Below are 21,269 nucleotides of genomic sequence, written 5' to 3' on the forward strand. Positions count from 1 at the left end.
AAATTGACATTACTATGGCCCATTCAACGTCAAGTATCTATCGTTTAGGATGTAGCAACGTTCTACTTTTTCATTCACATATTCATACTAAAATATGGTCTAAAGTATAAATATGTTTTTATCGTTTTCTGCAGCATTCTGCAGAACGTGAGTTATAGCCCTAAATACATATATTAGATCATCAAATGTAGTTTGATACCGATTGACGTCAGATTAAAAATGTCAATTGTACAAGGTCCTACACGTCATGCCTCATCATCTGCTGGTGACCGGAGGGGGGGGTTTATAAGTCCGTGGCCGACGTTAAATGATTCATGTAGTATGGGTCATGTATTGATCATAGCAGTTTGCATGTTTAATAATAATCAAACACGCTGAAACTCACCGCGGCTTCCTCGTAGCGTTGGGCGATCAGCGTGGAGCAGAAAGTTCGCTATTATGGGATGTCGATCTAGTTGGTCCAGTTCCAGGTTGTATAATACTATATGCGTCCAAATCATGTTGTTTATCGAGTTATTTGCAACCGATCGAGGTCCAGTGTATCAAGATGGAGTCCCGCTAGCGATAGCGAGTGCCCGGACGAAATATGGGTGAGCACCACTTCCGGCGCGTCACTTCCGATTTTGGCGATTCGCCGATCGGCCACCAGATGGCGGTCTTGAACCGTTGGAGAGTTGAGAGGAGATCAACAGCAAGTCTCAAGTCTCCGTGGGTGAAATATGATTGCCATGACAGATTTTTGAAATATTGATCTCAAAGACGCTGTAAGACGTCATTGGCAGATTAAGCATGGCGAGCAATGACGTCTAAAGTCGTCCTTGGCGATTAAAGGGTTAAAAAGGTTGGTGACCACTGCGTTAGACAATGCATCATGTATTAAACTAAAGTGAACTATTTAGTTTACTGGGTCATTTCGTTTAAACAGTGAGCTAACGTTAGCTACCTAGCTAACGGAGCTGCTCATGCAGACTATTTCTGGAGCTTGTTGATATCAGGAGCTATCAGTAGCTAGCCAGCTAGATACCGTTAGACAATGCATCATGTATTAAACTAAAGTTAACTATTTAGTTTACTGGGTCATTTCGTTTAAACAGTGAGCTAACGTGAGCTACAGTGAGCTAACGTGAGCTAACGTTAGCTACCTAGCTAACGGAGCTGCTCATGCAGACTATTGGCGGAGCTTGTTGACATGAGGAGTCTGGGAGGGGGAGGAGGAGGGGGAGTGAGAACTCCGCTGAGAATTGGATCATGTTTTCCGCGCGTCTTCGATCGGTTTTCACGATCGGCGAAAATAAAGCATTATCGGAATTCACTGATCTCATATTTATACTGATTATCGGCCGATACCGATCGCTGGCCGATCGATCGGGGCATCCCTATATACTATATACTATAATGCAGGGGTTCCAAATTCATTTTCTGCCCGGTCCACTTTTTAGGATTCAAATGACTTGGCGGGCCAACCCCAACTCCCTCATCCCTCCCTCATTCAAAATGCAGACATAGGCTACGTGAGTTTATTTTGCTTGTCATTTCAGTTGCATGAAATGCAAGTCCAAATGTAAGATTCAATAACCATTTTCCTTTTTTGTTATGTGACTGAGCATACAATTTGCACAATTATAGCCTACTGCTGGAAACACTCGCAGGCCTAGACTTATTGTCCATGGCAGAGAAGCGCAACACTCGTATATAAATAAAAACAAGCTATTAACCGAATGGAAACTAGATATGCAGGACCGCTTTGAACGTAACAATTAGCACACATTTCAAACACATGAAAATGTCAAAACAACAACCAAAATTCTCTTAAGAAAATAATAATATTCGGATCAAGCCCGAATCCATGGGATGGAAATCAGAACGTGTTAATGCGAGTTTTCTAAAGTTCGGCTGATATGATATTGTGGAGAAGCCAGACTTTCAGGTGTATGTCAATCCAAACATGGCCAGGAAGAACATTGCCAGCCTTTTGATGTTCTTGAAGTTGGACTCGGACACGATATTGGACCAGAATTCACAAACTGTCGTGTCACGGTGTTGCGCTTTCAGCACCTCTGAAGTGGACAGCTTCACCATCTCCAGTTGGAGAGCTCCTTCGTGTCCTTCCTGTTTCATAATAAAGGTTCTCAGTGCTACAAATTCCATAATAAAAGCGGCCGCTATAGTCATAGGATACATATATTAAAAAAAATATTAATAGAACTTTGCCGGGCCAAATTAAAATGTGGGTACGTGTGTGAGATATGTGGGTACGACCGGTACGTGTGAGAGATGTGGGTACGTGTGTGAGATATGTGGGTACGTGTGTGAGAGATGTGAGTACGTGTGAGAGATGTGTGTGAGAGATGTGGGTACGTGTGAGAGATGTGGGTACGTGTGAGAGATGTGGGTACGTGTGTGAGAGATGTGGGTACGTGTGAGAGATGTGGGTACGTGTGAGAGATGTGTGTGAGAGATGTGGGTACGTGTGAGAGATGTGGGTACGTGTGAGAGATGTGGGTACGTGTGAGAGATGTGGGTATGTGTGAGAGATGTGTGTGAGAGATGTGGGTATGTGTGAGAGATGTGGGTACGTGTGAGAGATGTGGGTACGTGTGAGAGATGTGGGTACGTGTGAGAGATGTGGGTACGTGTGAGAGATGTGGGTACGTGTGAGAGATGTGGGTACGTGTGAGAGATGTGGGTACGTGTGAGAGATGTGGGTACGTGTGAGAGATGTGGGTACGTGTGTGAGAGATGTGGGTACGTGTGAGAGATGTGGGTACGTGTGTGAGAGATGTGGGTACGTGTGTGAGAGATGTGGGTACGTGTGTGAGAGATGTGGGTACGTGTGTGAGATATGTGGGTACGTGTGTGAGAGATGTGGGTACGTGTGTGAGAGATGTGGGTACGTGTGTGAGAGATGTGGGTACGTGTGTGAGAGATGTGGGTACGTGTGTGAAAAAATATGTCTGGGATATTGAGAGGTTAGAGGAGAGGTTGAGAGAGGAGTGGTAATGCATGATTTGTTGACACAAATAGGGTCCTTCTAAAGATGAATGTAGGGTCTGAATCATTATAACTGGGAGGAATGACACAGATCTACAAAGTGTAGTTTGTATAACTCCAATCAGAAGAGTATTTGATGAAACAACCTATTTAAGTTGCTACCTCTCTGCTCTCTCTCTCTCTTTTTCCTCTCTCTCTCTCTGCGCAGTATAGACGGTTTCAACTTGACAACGTAAACATTCTAAATGAACCCACGTTTACTTCCTGATGCAGTGTTTGCTAATATCAATAACTGACAGGAAATACACATGGGTCCAAGATGTTGCCTAGCAACACAATTCCAGTGAAACCGTCTATTGATGGAAAGAGAACATTATGGTACGGTGTATATTGATTGGCTGAGAGGTGTTACATAATGACATCATGTGACTATTGGAGCACCATGGGGGGGGGGGGGGGTCCTCCACAGCAAATATCCTGTGTGTGTGTGTGTGTGTGTGTGTGAAAGATGTGTGCATAATCAGTCATTCTTATGCAAATGTTGTGTGTGTTTGTGTGTGTTTGTTTGTTTGTGTCTGTACTGATATGTGTTAGCATGCGTATGCATGCTCGTGTGTGTGGGTTTGTGTGGTTTGTATTTTTGACCTGGTTGAATGAAGACAAGGATAAATATGACTCCTCTGCTGTGATGTGAGGAACTGTTTTAAAGAGACAAGACATTAAGAGCTATTGGAATCAGAACACACAGGATACAAACAGTCATATACCATATACTAGGGTGGGCACCCTCGGGAAACCTTGTTCAGATATGAAAGGAGGCCGTTTTGGAGTTATTAGAGAGATTAGAGATGTATTGTCAAGTACAATGTAGAGCTGTCCCCAAAGCCTGTTTTTGGGCTTCGAACTTCGCCAGGATTTTTCGAACGAACGTTCGAACCTTAATTTTTAATCATGCAAAAAATGTGCTCCTAAATACATTTTCTGGTTCAGTATTGTCAAGCTAAAGGGCTGCGCTCTGCATAGGTTAATTAACATGCATAATATACCTGTGTAACGTTAAGTAACTTGTGTTCCGCTGGGAAAGTTCCGCATCACTGCATACACTTGGTTTAATCCAAACGTCCAAACAGGTGAGTGTGAGTGAGTTCATCCCGACTAGACTGTTGTCGTCCTGTGTTCGCATGTGACTTTCAAATGATTGTAAACACAACATAGTACTGTGATATTCTGATATATATCACATAATTTTTTTTGTATCCACTTTTTCTCCCCATTTTAAATTTTTCCTCTATCCCAATTTCGTATTTCCAATTCTTCCCTCCCCTGTCTTGAACGTTGCTAGACTATGCCTCCCACTGGTCGGCTGTAGTGAGGATAGAAGCCTTGCATCACGTGTCCCCTCCGGTACACAAGGAGGCAGCCTGTCGCATCTTTTCACCGCAGGAGCTCGAACTCTCAGTGGCGAGGAGTAATGCATGGGAGGCACATGCTGCCCCCGATACTTCCTGTTTCCGCCGCACCGGCGTCACCCAACCGACCTGTAGGAGTCGCTGTCCACAACGTCCTATCCCCACCCACCGGCTTTCCCACCCTCTAACACTGCCAATTGTGTTAGTATGACGGCCGGCCAAGCCGGTAGCAACGGCGAGAGCTGAGCTCGATACCAGCATATCCTGCGTTAGTGGCGAGTGCCTTGCCCACTGCGCCACTCAGCCGCCTCATATATCACATTCTGATATATATTTTTCGTTTAAAAAAAATTAAAAATAAAAATACGGAAATTGAAAAATAAAAGAAACATTTGAAGCGGAGGTTCGAAACCATTAATTAAGATTTGAACGCCAACGAACGGCGGTCCGAACGACAGTCTGAACGTTTGAACGTTTGGGCTCAGCCCTAGTACAATGACATAGAGTTTGCATCTAACCACCGGAGTGCAAAGAAGCAGTGTAGTGCATTGTAGTATACAGTATAACATGTACAGTATGGAGTATATATGAGAAAGCTACGGAGTAATTATACTAGTCCTAAATATATAAATATCCTGTGCCTGCTGGTCTTGGAACTGAGATTCCTTTAGCACCTCCCAGAGGGGAGGAGGGAAAATCGCTTGTGGTTAGGGTGAGAGTGAGAGGTGTCCTTGACGATACTGCTTGCCTTCCTCAGACACTGTTTGTGCTGGACACAGCCTCAATTGCAGGGAGTGGTGTACCTTAGCTGTAGCCGGTTTTCACCACCCTCTGCAGTTGCCATACCAGACTGTGATGCAATTAGTGAGTATGCTTTAGGTGGGTCTTAGGTGGGTACCAGTCACAGTTATTGCATTGTGCCTTTTAAACAGGACACAGTGTGAGCTGTGCTCACCACTAGGGCTGTCAAAATTGGCCTAAAATGACGTTCTACTATTACTTCTAAAAAACACATAGGTTCGAGCCATTTGAATGTCTATTATTGTCTATACCATTTAGTACTTCTATTTTTTTTTACCAAGGTCAACATACCTAAACAAGCATACACATAGCTTGCATACAACTTTGTCTCGAGGTTCCACAAGTTCCGTTGGAAGTTACTTCAAAATCCGAAGTATTTCCAAACAGGGCTTTGGATTGCTCAGAGTGCAAATCACTGTCTTTGCAACAGAGTTGGGTTTTGAACTCTCTGCCATCACGGCATGCGGTTGTTGTTGTTGTTGTTGGCGTTCCTACTGGCACATTCCTCAGCTCCGCTAAGCGAAAGAGACGTTGCGTGTCTCCTGTCTGGCCCACACGAGAAGTTGAGAGGAAGTCGATTATTAATTTGACTATAGAATATTCGTTGACAGCCCTACTCACCACTGGGTTCCCGTGAATTGCTTGCAGCGCCCCGAATGCAAATTCAACCTGTAGTTCAGACCTAGTGCTTTGCTCAGCACAGGGGAAAGCAATCATTGCCGAAAGGCCGCTGGAAATAATGGGTTAGCGATTGCATTACTGCGTCCTGTCTGAAGGCTCTTATGGTTAACAGCTCCTCAAGACGGCAATCGTCTTTTACCTAGAAGCTACAGCATCTTCCCAGCCTTCTCATACAGGCTGTAACCTGGCATTACTGCTTATAATCATACTGGGTAAAGTCGCAGCCGTCTTTTCTATCTTGTTTAAATGAATCTATCTTATCTAAGGAATGGTACATCTGTAGGGAGAGAGGTAAACTCTACTGACGGCTGAGTTCACTAGTTCACTAAATACATGTTAGTTTGTCCCATGGAGCACGTGAGCAACATAATGTGTGTACTGTTCACTGTTGTATTTTCCTTTTTTAGGAGCAAGAAATGGTAAAAGCATTGATGATTTATAATTGTAGTTGCAGACTTTATCACCCTGACTTCCAGACAGACTGGTGATTGAAATGGAGTTATGCTAATCAGCGGTAGCGAAACAACAAACCAACACAGCTTGGTGTACACGCCGCCTGTGGCTCCACAATGAACCAGATAGTGGGACGTGTTATTTTAGAACTGCAGTTGGTCCCTGGATGCCGGACTGTGGCTGACCACTGCTCATACATAGTTAGGATGGGTTAAACGCAGAGGACACATTTAGGCTATACAGTATGTAAACATGTACTTGTCAATAAATATATTCTATTTAATTAAATAGTGAGCTGTTTTGGGGACGGTTTTCAGTAAATAGGAATTGTTTGGGATTTTTCTTTTATCACTGCAGTATTTATGGCTAAGGATTTGCATGGATATTACACTGAACCCAGAGAGGGAAAGAGGGTAAAAGTGAGCTGTTTTGGGGCCGGTTTTCAGTAAAAAGGAATAATTTTACTGTCTATTTAGGGCCTATATCGGATCACTGCAGTATTTACGGCTAAAGATTTGCATGGATATTAGTGATGCACCGATGTGAAAATTGTGGCCGATACCGATAACCGATATTAATATTGCTGTTCTGGCCGATATCGATATTTACCGATGTCGATATCTCTGTATAGAAAACACTTTTTATGATAATCAAATAAAGAGCTATTTTCCAAAACGCATTTTTATTTTTATTTTTTACTTTTGTTAGTTGAACAATCGGTATCGGTGGCCAATTTTCATATCGGTGCATCCCTAGTTTTATGTCATGTCAAAAAAATTATAAAAAAAACATTTCACAAAAAAAGTTAACATTAAGTTAAATTATGACACCACATCAAAATGTTAATCTCCAATCTATTCCATCCATATAGTGCATAGCAATAGTTTTAATAACCATTTTCCTTTCATAATTATATAAGAGCGCTATACAAGAATGCTGCCTTCTTTATGAGATGCTTGCTTGCTTGCCATATCTGGCATACCTTGTCTGCCTCATCCTTTAAACTTTCCTCATGTTTGGTCTCAAAATGCTGTTTAACACTCAATGTTCGGCAAACAACAGACTGACCCTTCTGATTGGCTCTGACCCTATATCAGTCAAACTACCATGAATAACAGGCTGTGCAGCTGCCAATAGCTGTGAGAGAGGTAACTCGGCATGGGGATGAGAGGACACTTCAACATTTCCAAAAAGGTTACTCTCTTACACACTTGCTAGCGTGCCATTGGTTAAGATATCGTGTGCCAATGGAGGCACTCGTGCCTAAGGTTGCTGACCCCTGGGCTACAGGCATGCACACATCTTCAGACTGCAGGCTTTAAGTAGGGATGCACCGATCCCACTTTTTCAGTCCCGATTCCGATACCGATACCTGGCTTTGGGTATCAGCCGATACCGAGTACCGATCCGATACCCATACCATTATCTAAAAAAATAAATAAAATAAAAAATCTAACCCTAACTAACCTTCCTGTCATGCACTTGTCCTAATATACTAACCTAAACTGTAGCACTCAACACTTTGATGAACATTGTTACTCAGCTGATTGTGCCCTTCCTGATGACTTGTAGTACAGAACTTTGGATAAAAGAGTCAGCTAAATGACTAAATGTAAATGTAATGTAAATACCCATTGTTCAATTAATAAACTGTATGCCTCACTGTGTGGAAGAGACTGGGATCATTCTTTTGTGCAAGGCAACATCAGGCTTGACTTAGTTAAAACATTACTTTTCTAACTTAGTGAAACTAAATGTAACAAATTAACACATAGATATAAATGTACTGAATTGTTATTTCTTATTTTATGTATTATTATATTATATAAAAAAAGAAATAAAAAAAGATTTAAAAAATCTGATTTTTTTTTTTTTTTATATACCCGATCCAGCCATTTTAGTGCGTGCGTGCGTGTGTGTGTGGTGGTTTGTGTGGTGGTTTGTGTGTGTCTAATGGTATGTTTCATCTCCAAGGACATTTCAGATTGTGGAAAAAAAAATTCATTAGACACACAAAAAGGCAGTCAGACAGACATACAGACAGACAGACAGACAGACGGACGGACGGACGGACGGACGGACGGACGGATAGACAGACGACGGACAGGGAGACAGACAGACCGACAGACAGATAATTCAAAGTCTTCTCTCATAAATGTACCTCTTTACTGAGCTCTATATTCCTTAACATTTTTGTTGCTTTATCATTGACTTACATTGTATTACTTATTGATCCTGTCTTTTACTTCGCTTTACTTTATAGAGAGAGAGAGAGAGAGAGAGAGAGAGAGAGAGAGAGAGAGAGAGAGAGAGAGAGAGAGAGAGAGAGAGAGAGAGAGAGAGAGAGAGAGAGAGAGAGAGAGAGAGAGAGAGAGAGAGAGAGAGAGAGAGAGAGAGAGAGAGAGAGAGAGATCTATATGGATGGAGACACAACATTCTTTCTTAGAGAGGAGTGTCTGTTTGGCTCTAAGGTTTATTTGGTCCTACCATCATTCTTTGACATACAACTGTTTTGTGTGTGTGTGTGTGTTATGGTTTGGGATTTGGTAGTAACAGAAGTCTAAAAGAACAGTTGGCTTGAAGCAATATGTACACGTAGAGTATCTCTTCTCTTTCTCTATCTCTTTCTCTTTTCCCCTCCACCCTCACTCTATGTAAGATGTGATATCATTGAGTTGTGTGTGTGTGTGTGTGTGTGTGTGTGTGTGTGTCATATCATCGCAGTGCGTGGGTTGTGTGAGCAAAGAGAGGATTTTGTGGGGGAGTGAACTTAGTGAAGTACCACTACCATTGAGGTGCACACACACAGTAGACCAATTGTCTGTGTGTGTGTGTGTGTGTGTGTGTGTGTATGTGTGTGTGTGTATATTATGTGTGTGCATGAGTGTGTATGTGTGTGTGGAAACCTTCCGATCAGCAGTCATGTTTTAATCCAGCCTCTAGAATAGAATAGACTTAGTAATAGTAGTGATAGTAACAGTAAAAGAGACATTGAACATTGTCATTGTAATGGCAAAGCTGTAAAATAGTTTATTAATCATACCGTACATATGGTGCCATGTACTTTTAAATATAGCCTACTTTATGAGGTTGAGCTAAGCACTGCAAAAAATTTACGAGTTTTCAATTTTGGACAGAAATATGGACAGAAATATGGACAGAAATCTGGTGGAAAACGGACAAAACATCAACGCTCTCCAACAACCGGAATACCGGATACTCCTCATTGAAAAATCATTAAAAACAGACGTAGATGGTCAGAGACAACAGATCAATGTAGCTGCATACTGTTATACAGAACACAACAGAGAGGGAACATCCATCTTGGTTCCGCGCAAATTATCTTGCTGAAAGGACAGTGCAGACAGTCTGTTGGAAAGTGATACATTTGGAAAAAGCTAATTCCTATCTGATATGGGAAAATAAATAGGCCTATCTGGGGAAATTTACATTGAGATACATTTTCTGGTGAATTTAGCCATGTAACATAGTTTGTTTTTTAAGCCGCTAGGTCTACATCAGAATCTTAAAAAAACACACACAAAAACTACAACTTGTCGCTAGATGCCTCCGACATGTCAGCATTTTCTATATATTCAACTAGAAGAGTTCACTCAGTAGAGTGCAAATCTCTACAAGGTGGTGGAATATATGCCTATATTCTGGAGTAAATAGAGGGCTTTAGAATGTCCATTCTTCTTCCATGCTGGAAGAAACAACGGTTGCTTTGTGCAATACAACATGCACATGAAATATCTAGTCTTAACTACACTGTATATGCAGTCAGACCGTTTGTCCAACGTGCCTCATCCTCTGAACATCACAGGGTGGACATGGACACAGAATGGCACACAGGTATAGTTCAACAAACCTGGGAGACACAGGAGCCACACAATACTTGTCTCGCTCTCACATAACAAACAAACACGCCTACAATATTAAACAAATACAGAGGCTGTCTATTATCAGTAATTATAATCTGAGATCATCAACTGTCAAAAAATAAATAAAAAATGCCCAAATGTGTTGACAAGTCACTAGCCTACCAAGGACAGCTGACAGTAGCCTACACGTTAGATACAGCCTACCATTTGTTGGGAGAAACGATAATGATAATGAAATTTAATTAAATAGCTAAGTAGCTGAATGAACACACTGTCAAATCTATTCACTGATTGCTATTTGTAGGCAACATGCACAACCCATATTAGGTTGGTATAGTTGCACATGTATTTTGTATTTTGCCAATGCACAGTGGGAGCTAAGCCAGACATACTGTACTACCACTAGAATGCCATGTAGCCCATAACCTAAACAGTAGGCTATACTGTCCTGTCCTGTGAGCCAGTGCAAAATGTACCGACAGGACCATATAGGCACAATCCATGGACACAGCTGTATCACATGTTGGATGGATGAAAGAGGATGCAAAATCAAATGCGTTTGCTGCGTTAGATTCCCTTTATTATGTAAGGGGATAAACAAGGATGATCAGCAGCTAAATGCACCTATAGTAACTTAGCATAATGAATGGCAGCCTTCCTGCCAGCCTGAGCCGCAGGGGATAGGCAAACTTGCTCAGGTTATGATTATACATATCGCTACTGTGAAAGCCACAGTGAGTGAGAGAGAGAGAGAGATAGATAGATAGATAGATAGAGAGAGATAGAGAGATAGTGTAGAAAGACTATATCATTGATTTTAAAATGGTATTATTTGTTTTTAAAGCCCTCCATGGATTAACACCACAATACATTGCTGACCTGCTGACCTCTTGTTCTGCTCCAGGTCACTGAGGTCACCCTCACAACATCTCCTCTCATTCCTTCACGCACATCTCATAACCAAAGGAGACGGGGCTTTTTCTGTTGCTGCCCCCAGACTTTGGAACAGTCTCCCGTCTCAAGTCCTGTCCCACTATTGAACATGTAAATAACATCTACAGACCCACCTTTCTTCTCTTGGTTTTAGTGCAGTTTGAGGTTGCCATACTTTTGTTTTTAATCATATTTGATCTTATTTTATAATTGTATTGTATATCTGTACTGTACTCTACTCTATGTATATCTGTACTATATTCGTACTGCGCATGTTATACTGTGGTGTTGTGTCGTTTTGTTGTTGTTATTGCTATGTATTGTTTGGCTGCTCTGTCGACCAAGAGGGCAGTGTGTGCACAACGCAAGGTTTTTGCAAATTGCTCACCCAGAACAGTCTTGCTTGTAGGGCTGTACCCAATGTAATTTTTAACATTCGAAACTTCGATTGAAGTATTCGAACGAAGCTTCGAATGTCTATAAAATAAAAATGTACTTCATAATACATTTTAAAAAAATAATAATAAATTTAAACTAAATCCTCAATTTGAATAAAGTGATTAATCTGATTAAATTAGTATTTTTCTTTTATTAAATCAACTTTCTTTAATGAATATAACTCATCAGTTTCGTCAACATAAATAATCCAATAAGGGCACGGTTGGTATGAAAGTGATGGTGACGTCTTATTAGTGTAGCCTAATCTTTAACTGCAACTGTGAAGAAAACCCCCATTGGTTTAATCAGATTGAATAGACAAAAAAAATTAAAATTTTAAATTATATATATATACATTCTTTTTTTTTTTTTTTTTGATCCACTTTTTCTCCCATTTTCTATATTTTTCTCCCATCCCAATTTCGTATCATCCAATTCAACCCTCCCCTGTCACGAACGCTGTTTCTTGCCTCCCACAAGCCGGCTGCAGTGAGGACTAAGTCATACATAGCACAAGTCCCCTCCGGTACTTGAGGTAACAGCAGTCGCATCTTTTCACCTGCGCAGCTCGACCTCTCAGTGTCGAGGAGTAACGCGTGGGAGGCTCACGCTGCCCCCGACACTTCCTGATTCTACTGCGCAGGCGCACCAACCGACTTGTAGGAGTCGCTTGTTCACAACGTTCGATCCCCACCCTTCAGTTTTTCCCTCCCCGTAATACGGCCAATGTGTATTACTGCGGACGACCAGCCAAACTGAAAAACAATGTGGAGAGCTGGATTCGAACACGCGAATCCTAGCGTCTCCACACTGGTGGCGAGTGCCTTAGACCACTACACCACCTAGCCGCCCTATATATATATTCTTTTTATTAAAAATAAAAAATTCGAATGTTGATTTAGAATTTGAATGTCAACATTATGATCGAAGCTTCGAAGCATTCGGTACAGCCATACTTGCTTTCATATCATACACCCGACAATATCTTTTGGATGTTTAATTACAACAATCTGACAACGTTATCCGCTATCTTCAGCTCCCCAACCAGACCGCTCGGACACCGGGGGGGGGGGGGGGGGGGGGGGGTCACCAGCCCAGTGCCGGCGGCGATGGCCAAGCAGTCATTACAATACAACACTCGACTTGACATGAGTGACAGGAAGGAAACCTCACTGCTTCAGCCTCATTTGACAGACAAGCTAACAGCACAGCACCAAGCGACACTAACCTGACATGAATGCCACGAGTAATAAAATGCACGACAGAATGCAGGGGTCGCAATAGGCACAGAGTAGGGGTGTAACGATGCATCGAAATACATCGATCCTAATGTGACGATTCAACTGCATCGATTTGAAAATGTTAGAATCGATTAGAATCGATTATTTTTATTGACCTATAGTCCATGGCATGCTGAGTGAATCAGTTCCCCCAGCCACATTTGTGTATTCAAAGTTTTTTGGGGAATTAACTGATAGAAAATGTATCGAATCGAATCGTGGTCAAATGAAGAGATTTCATGATACATTGAATCGTTGCCTGAAGAATCGGAATCGAATTTAATCGTTGTGAGGTCGCATCGTTACATCCCTAGCACAGAGCGATACAAATATAATCAGACAAAGAATCAGATGCTAATTTCTTCTATTAAGCGCCAGCTGCTCCTCCACTGTTGAAGCAAATAAAAACAGAGGCTATAATGGCAGTTTGATGTTACATCACTTCTCATGAGGAGGCCAGACACCAGCCGACACCAACAAATTATTTACCAAGCTGTTAAGTCTTGAATTGGAAGCTCTGAGACGACATCTGGCAGATCCACATAGCTGTTACATGGTATCTTATACATCTGGCACGGCACAGATCCACATAGCTGTTACATGGTATCTTATACATCTGGCACGGCACAGATCCACATAGCTGTTACATGGTATCTTATACATCTGGCACGGCACAGATCCACATAGCTGTTCTGTTACATGGTATCTTATACATCTGGCACGGCACAGATCCCCATAGCTGTTACATGGTATCTTATACATCTGGCACGGCACAGATCCACATAGTTGTTACATGGTATCTTATACATCTGGCACGGCACAGATCCACATAGTTGTTACATGGTATCTTTATACATGCAGTCTATTTACCACCCGTTTGGTATCTTGGTATTGAAAACACAATAAATAACCTTCTTGGTTCAAAACCACAAGGCTCTGTTTCATTGACTAGAATGTGTGTATATTTCATGTTATGAGCTAATGTATAATTTGTTAGAAAAGGCTTATTTCCAAGTCAAGCACTTTAAAGAATCTATCAAGCATACAGCCACAATGTATCTTGTCAAATAAATTAGAGATTGGTCCCTTAAGCTCTGGTCTGTCATTTCACCTGCCTTTCATCTCTTTGTCCATTGTCATCGTCATTCTCCCCAATTACCTCCATTCCGGAGGGATTCAGAACTGCTCTCAAGCCAACCTTGTTCACTCCATTTTTCATTCTTGCGGTTTTGAATTGAACGTCTACCCTTTTCCTCTGTGTGCCAATCGTTATTCATTACCCTGTGATCAGCGTTACCCTAAAGCAGCGTTGACAGATGGGAAATGTTAAATTATCGTCCCAGAGGCGTTAAAGTCATAATTTCTTTGAGGACAATTATTCCTAACCAAGGAACAAATAGGCGTACAGAGGGAAAAACGATTGTACAAATATGATAATTATTATGACTAGAAGGTTGCCGGTCCGATCCCCTGAAACGGCAGGGATTTCTGGGTGGGGGAAGTGAATGAATAACACTCTCCCTTCACTCAACACCCACCATTGACGTCCCCGTGAGCAAGGCACCTTAACCCCCGCTGCAAGGATTGGCCAAGAGGTGGAATCAGGAGCACAGAAGCAGTTGCAGACACATCCTTTCATTTTCCACCGGTCAAAAATATACAATAAACAGATTTGTTTTCCAAAAAGACAAAATAAATAGTTTACATAGGATAACATAAGGAGGTTCGGCTTGTGGATATCATGGGTGGGATCTGGAGGGGAGTGGTTCTGGGACACTGGAACTAACCGTTGAGCCTTCCCAAGGTGTCGTGGGCCTAACTTGATGAAACACAGTGAAGGGAGGTACCCACTTGTGACCCTGGTGATATTTACATTTACATTTAGTCATTTAGCTGATGCTTTTATCCAAAGCGACTTACAAGTTGTGTACAACAAGACAGCAGGAAGGGTACAACTCGTATCAGCTGAGTAACAATGTTCATCAAGGCACTGCTAGGGTCTATTGGGGTACAGTCCATTATGATGGAAAAGCATTTATCTCGTTTCACCTGTTTGACTATCTCATGACTTATTTTGTCTCCAATCAGTGCTATGATTTCATAGATGGTTGGGTTAGTGTTGCATAGAGTCATTGAGCATCCTGATGGCCTGGGGATAGAAGCGGGGTCACACAAAGGCAGGGCTGCTCTCAGACTGGAAGGTGTTAAGTGACTTACTGTACAAGTTCTGTACAACAAGTCAGCAGCTACGTGTAAGTGGTATTGTTGGCATAGTAGGTAGTAGTATAGGCAAAGTACATAGTAGATAGTAGTATAGACATAGTAGCAAAGTACATAATAGTAAATGACAGTAAGAACATTATTTTAGACAATGGTGGAAAGGTGTCAGCTGTCCTGAATGGTGGGAAGTTTGTTCCACCATTGTGGAGTGAGGACCGAGAATAGCCAGCTTCGCTTTGATGACCCCCCAGGAGCCCGAATAGGAGTGGGTCTGAGGCGGCCAGACGATGCAGAGCATAGGGGTTTTGAGGGTGTGTAGTTAGAGACCATTGACTGGAGGTAGGAGGGAGCCGTTCCCCTTGTTGCACAGAATACCAGGTCAAGAACCTTGAAGCGGATTCATGTGGCAATGGGAAGCCAGTGCAGCTCTCTAAGAAGTGGGGTGACGTGGGCTGACTTGGAGATTGGAGATCAGGCAATCAATTAATTGTCACATGACTTTGTCCAACTAATCCATTAGTCCTTTTAATCACTTTGCCAACATCATTGTCCTTTTGCAAATGAATGCTTCACCATGCAGAATGATCTGTTTAAATATAGTTCTTATTAAACACTAACGTGTATTTGAGAGTGTTATTATGATGCCACAGAAGCTTTTCCCCCCTCTTTTTTAATTAAAACATTTTCAGGTAATAACTCAACGTGACATTTCTTTTTTTAAGGTCATCATGGTGTGGCTAAAAACACTTGACCCAATGGAGATGGGCCTGATGAGAGGATGCAGTTTGTCAATACTAAAGTAATCAGTGAAATTATGGCCTGTACTTGTCAACACCATGCTTGACTGTTTGAATAGGGCCTGCACCTCCTCATCCATCACTCTCAACACAGGGGCCCCCCAGGGCTGTGTTCTGAGCCCCCTCCTCTACTCGCTGTACACACATGACTGTGTGGCACAGCGGAACAACAACACAATTATCAAGTTTGCTGACAGTGACAACACAGTCCTGGTGGGCCTGATCTCTGCAAACGACGAGATCCTTAAAGGGGACATGCATTGCTATTCCTAGCACTATTTGGGCAACTTTACACAATTCCTGTGAGTCTATTGAACACATCTGTAAGCTTCAGGGTTCGAAATTAACGGGGGCTTGGGGCATAATGCCCTTGAAAATGGACAAAATGCCCTCGAAAATCAGTTAAGGGGGGCACTTAATGCCCCCGACAGTTTACTAATTATATATATATATATATTTATCCGGTAATGGATCGTCTGTGTAGCGTACGGTTCAGATGACGCGCAAATAAAAAAATTCATTTGGCGGAGCCCGGGGAGCCGGTGTTCTGCACTGGCTGCAGGCAGCAGCAGCACTGCAGCCCGTTGCTAGTCAGTTTGTGTAAAAATGGCACGCACAATATAAATCAATCTTCATTACGACTTTAAAAACATAGCCATTATCATTACATAGGCCTACACACATCTTGCCATATCGTTAGCAGTTTGTAAACACAACGCACGTTTTAACTATGGTAGCCCGACGCAGCCCGCAAGCTACTACTGTACAGTCAATGAAATGTTACCGTAGCTACTAGCTAGCATAGGAGGAAATGGGAGTCGGAGAGGCGGGGTGTTTAAAGACAATGATAGGCGTTTATTCAACATCCAAGAAGGCTAACATACAACTGTGTTTTACTAACTCCTGCTTGTTGATGTCCTAACGTGATCGGAGCTGAAGGTGCCACACGCTAAAATGTCCGTGGGGACCCGGCGCCAACCCATAGATAGTTCCAACTCACCGAATTACGTAATCGATTGATTGATTGATTGATTGATTGAAAAGTTTATTAACAGATTGCAGAATGGGTACAGTACAGCTCAATACATACAATTGTTAAGGGGATGCAGACCAGAGAAAGACTTTCGTCTTGTTTACACCAGGGTCCCCCATTTTCAATTCATCATAACATAATGACATACAGATAGACAGTACTGCTACATCTATACATTTATGACATATCAGATTTGCAAATACAGTACTGTTTGTGATACAAAAGTGTCCAGAAAAAGAGTGTATATACATTTGGCGTAGAAACTGTACATTGGATCCACCACAGTTGCACTCAATATTTAAATAATGTTAGTCTAAATAAATGTAGACAGAAACATAATAATTTCAAGCAGAAAACGAATCTTTCCATTAAGAACTGATAATCAGGGAATTTAAACATGGTTGACATTGTTTTTGTGTGTTTATATTAATTAAAGAAAGGAAAGTCTAGTGCTGGCTGAGCATATTGTTTGTTTGCACTAAGTTAATTAATACTTTGACAAATGTAGCCTATATTTTTCAGTCAGTTCGGTCTTTGTGTGCCAAACATTATTTAAGGCTGTAAACACTGTGAACCTTTTATTTTATTTTTAATAAATGAGAAGCATGTTTAGATTTGAGTGTAATAAAAATTTACGTATATCGAACTGAAAACCGTGACCCCAAAATCGTGATACGAACCAAACCGTCAATTTTGTGAACCGTCCCACCCCTACCGTTTATCATAAAAATTCAGTGCCCCCGAAATACAAAAAAAAGCCCCCGAAAATCAATTAAGGGGGGCAAAAAAAGCCCTTGAAAAAAAATGTTAATTTCTAACCCTGGTAAGCTTTTATTCAAACAAATTCATTGTTTTATATTTCTAATCAAGTACTCAATAGCCACATTTTTCTCACTTTGGATTTCAGGCTGTGTTGGCCTGGCTCTGCCCATAAGCACTTTGAGTGACAGTCATCCACACAGTCTGCGACTGGCACAGAGAGAGAGAGAGAGACTGAGGGGGATACTAATGAATTTCGCCGCGGGGGGCATAATCCTACGGGACAATGCATTGGTAACTTGTTTCAAATGACAATATATACCCCTGTGATTATTATTGTACGGATCGGAATACGGGTGTGCGCGTGGGAGCATGCGCAAAGATATTACAGTGATATGCTGGTGCTCGACTGCGAGGGTGAGAGAGATAGAGAGGGAGAGAGGGAGAGAGAGAGAGGGACACACAGAGGCACGGAGCACTGTGTAAACGCTGCATGTGTGAGAGAAGACGGGTCCCTCTCTCTCTCTCCATCTCTCTCCCTCTCTATCTCTCCCTCTCTCTTGCTCGTCCGCTCCCTGCTCGCAGTCAAAACCCATTTGAGGAAGTGTCGGGTTACACTATGTGCTCTCTGCCTCGCTCTGTTTGAGGAAGTGAAGATTTTCCACTCGCTCTGCTGTCGCTGTCAACCATAGAGGGGGCGTTAGTTATGCAAATCAGTACCCTATTCACGTCAACAATACCGTCAAATCAGAACAGCTTAGTTGAGTGAGGGAAGATCTCGTGAACTCGCGACTAGACTGATGAGTCAATAAGGTAATTAGAAACACAGACCCATTGATACTAACCCCTATTACTATAAAACCATGCTAAACACAGAAAAAAGCCATTTATAATGCATGTCCCCTTTAAGAACTTCTACTCATGCACAATAGAGAGCATCCTGACTGGTAATATCACCTCCTGGTTTGTGAATAGCACCGCACAAGACCGCAGCAGACTACAGAGTAGGGCTGGGCGATTCTTGCTAAAATGTGAATCACGATTTTCCTCCCTAAGAATTGAGATCACGATTCTCTCACGATTCTTTTTATTTTTTTTTATTTTATAAAAACATTTATTGCACTTTCTTAACCCATTCTCTGCCATGCTTATATCCATCGCTGTTTGATCTCTGCCAGCACTGTAAGTCTATGGAGATGTTCACCTTCTTTGCAGGGCTATAACTTTTTAAATTGTATTGCTAAATTGACATTACTATGGCCCATTCAACATCGATTATCTATCGTTCAGGATGTAGGAACGTTTTACTTTTTCATTCACACATTCATACGAAAATACCGTCTAGAGTATAAATATGTTTTTATCGTTTTCTGCAGTATTTCCCAGAACGTGAGATATAGGCACAAATGCATATATTAGATCATCAAATGCAGTTTGATACCGATCGACGCTATATTAAAAATGTCAACTGTACATGGTCCTAAACGTTATGACTGATCATGCGCGGGTGAACGGGGGGGGGGGGGGTCATTTATAATTCCGTGATAGTCGTTAGATGCTTAATGTAGTATGGGTGATATATTGATCAGAGCAGTTTGTATCGAAAATGATAAACAAAAACGCTGAAACTCACGTCAGTCTCCTCGTACCGTTAGGCGATGAGAGTGGAGCAAACAGATCCCAGTTATGTAGGCGATCCATTTCCGGTTTGTATATTACTAATACACGCCCAAATCATGTAGATTATTGAGTTATGGCAAAGATCCATATCCACGGTGTGTGTATTGAGTCCCGCGACGATAAACGAGTGGCCGGACGGAATAGGGAGACGCACCAGGATCACAAGAGATCCACTTCCGGTTGCAACTCGCCGATCAGCCACCAGGTGGCAGTATTGAAGCGTTGCAGAGTTGTGCTGGCTCACACAGCTACAGGCTACACTAATATTATAATATTATACTATAAGACGTCACCATCACTTTCATACCAACCGTGCCCTTATTGGATTATTTATGTTGACGAAACTGATGAGTTATATTCATTAAAGAAAGTTGATCGAATACTTCAATCGAAGTACTCTCAGGGGCTCATACAGAAACAAGCATTTCATCATAAAGTATTCTGTATTTTATTATGACAAATAATAAACAAACTTGAACCTTGAACTTGGGTTAAAAAAACTTGTTGAGATTTGTCGACTAATCATCTAAAGGGGGGTACACACCAAGCCGATTATCGGCCATCTGCAACGTCGGTTAGGGTCGGGAGTATCGGTGGTCCGAGTTGGTGTGGTGTGTCCCGAATGTCGGTTACTCGGCTAACGTTGGAGATTTGTCGGGTGACATTTTGTCATGTCGAATTAGCGTGGAGCGATCGGCAACGTAGGGAAAAGAGAGATCACTCTGATTGGCTGAAGTCACAACAGAAATAACCAGGGCTTGCAACAACACTGTTAATTCCACTTTCTCAGACCGCTGCAAACGCAATGTGCAAGGCATTCTCAGAGAGGCTATACCGTCTGTGCTGAGCGAGAGTGTGTAATGGTAGCAATGGCTTGTTTACATCATGTGGTCTTCCGTTTCACCTTTATGATACAGACTACCGCCACCTGCTGGTGTGGAGTTATTTAATCTCACGTAGGCATGTACATGCTCGTCGCCGTTGGAGGTAGTCAGAGCGGTGATGAGCAGTGTGACATTTGTCAGCCATGAGTACAGGTGGATTGGTGTGTTCTGACCATTAGATAATGTTCAATACAGCTGTGTGTTTGTGTGTGAGTTTATTATTTGCCACTTATTATTGGTATTAAACATGCTAACATGATTCTCTCTCTCTCTCTCTCTCTCTCTCTCTCTCTCTCTCTCTCTCTCCAGTGTGTTGTTTCGTGGTTCATAAGCGTTGCCATGAGTTTGTCGCCTTCTGCTGTCCAGGGGCTGATAAGGGGCCTGCATCAGATGTAAGTACAAGAACACGTGTGTGTGTGTGTGTGTGTGTGTGTGGTTTACAGTGTACGTGACTGTAAAACAGCTAAACATTTCCACCACAAATGTAGTCGAACCATACTTCTCCAGTGTGTGGAGGTATGTCTGTACGTATGTGTGGTGGTTACAATTTGAAAGCCTTGGTAGCCTGATTCTATTTCCGCTATAACTTGCGTTACACCTCATACTGTGTTGTCATTCAAAACTATTCACTTCACTTTCAATGCAATATCTATTTTCAATCAATCAACCATTAAATTCATCAATTCTTTAATTCATCAATTCACCAATTCATCAATCATTCAATCATTCAATTGTTTGATGGTTGTTCAGGTAACCAACCGGTCAATCAATCAATCAATTGTTGACTCATGATAACAATACCTTCTCCTTTTCTCCATCTCCGATATTCAAGTCAGTTCAAGGTTTACATTGTTCCTTGACGGTCTCAGAAACACGTTCATGGCACCAAAAGCTTTCTTGGATCCATCCCTCCCACTCTGTACTCGCTCCACTCGGAACTCCCAAGGCCCCTAAAGTGGTGCCCTCCATTCTAAGTAGAAATCTTAGAACGCACCCTTCTCACTCTCATCCACCCTCCCGAGGACC

The 21,269-nt window shown here is 42.0% G+C and overlaps 1 protein-coding gene across 1 annotated transcript in view; it reads left to right on the forward strand.

Moving 5' to 3' along the window:
• LOC311240507 (protein kinase C beta type-like) overlaps window positions 1–21,269 on the forward strand; it is a gene marked incomplete at its 5' end in the record, with an annotated part of 391,798 nt that overhangs the window by 169,157 nt on the left and 201,372 nt on the right. The window contains 1 exon segment of the mRNA XM_084329084.1: window positions 20,553–20,635. Within this exon segment, the coding sequence (XP_084185210.1) occupies window positions 20,553–20,635 (83 nt within the window).

This window comes from Notolepis coatsorum, assembly GCF_963971535.1.
Source record: "Notolepis coatsorum genome assembly, chromosome: 14".
Taxonomy (NCBI): Eukaryota; Metazoa; Chordata; class Actinopteri; order Aulopiformes; family Paralepididae; genus Notolepis; species Notolepis coatsorum.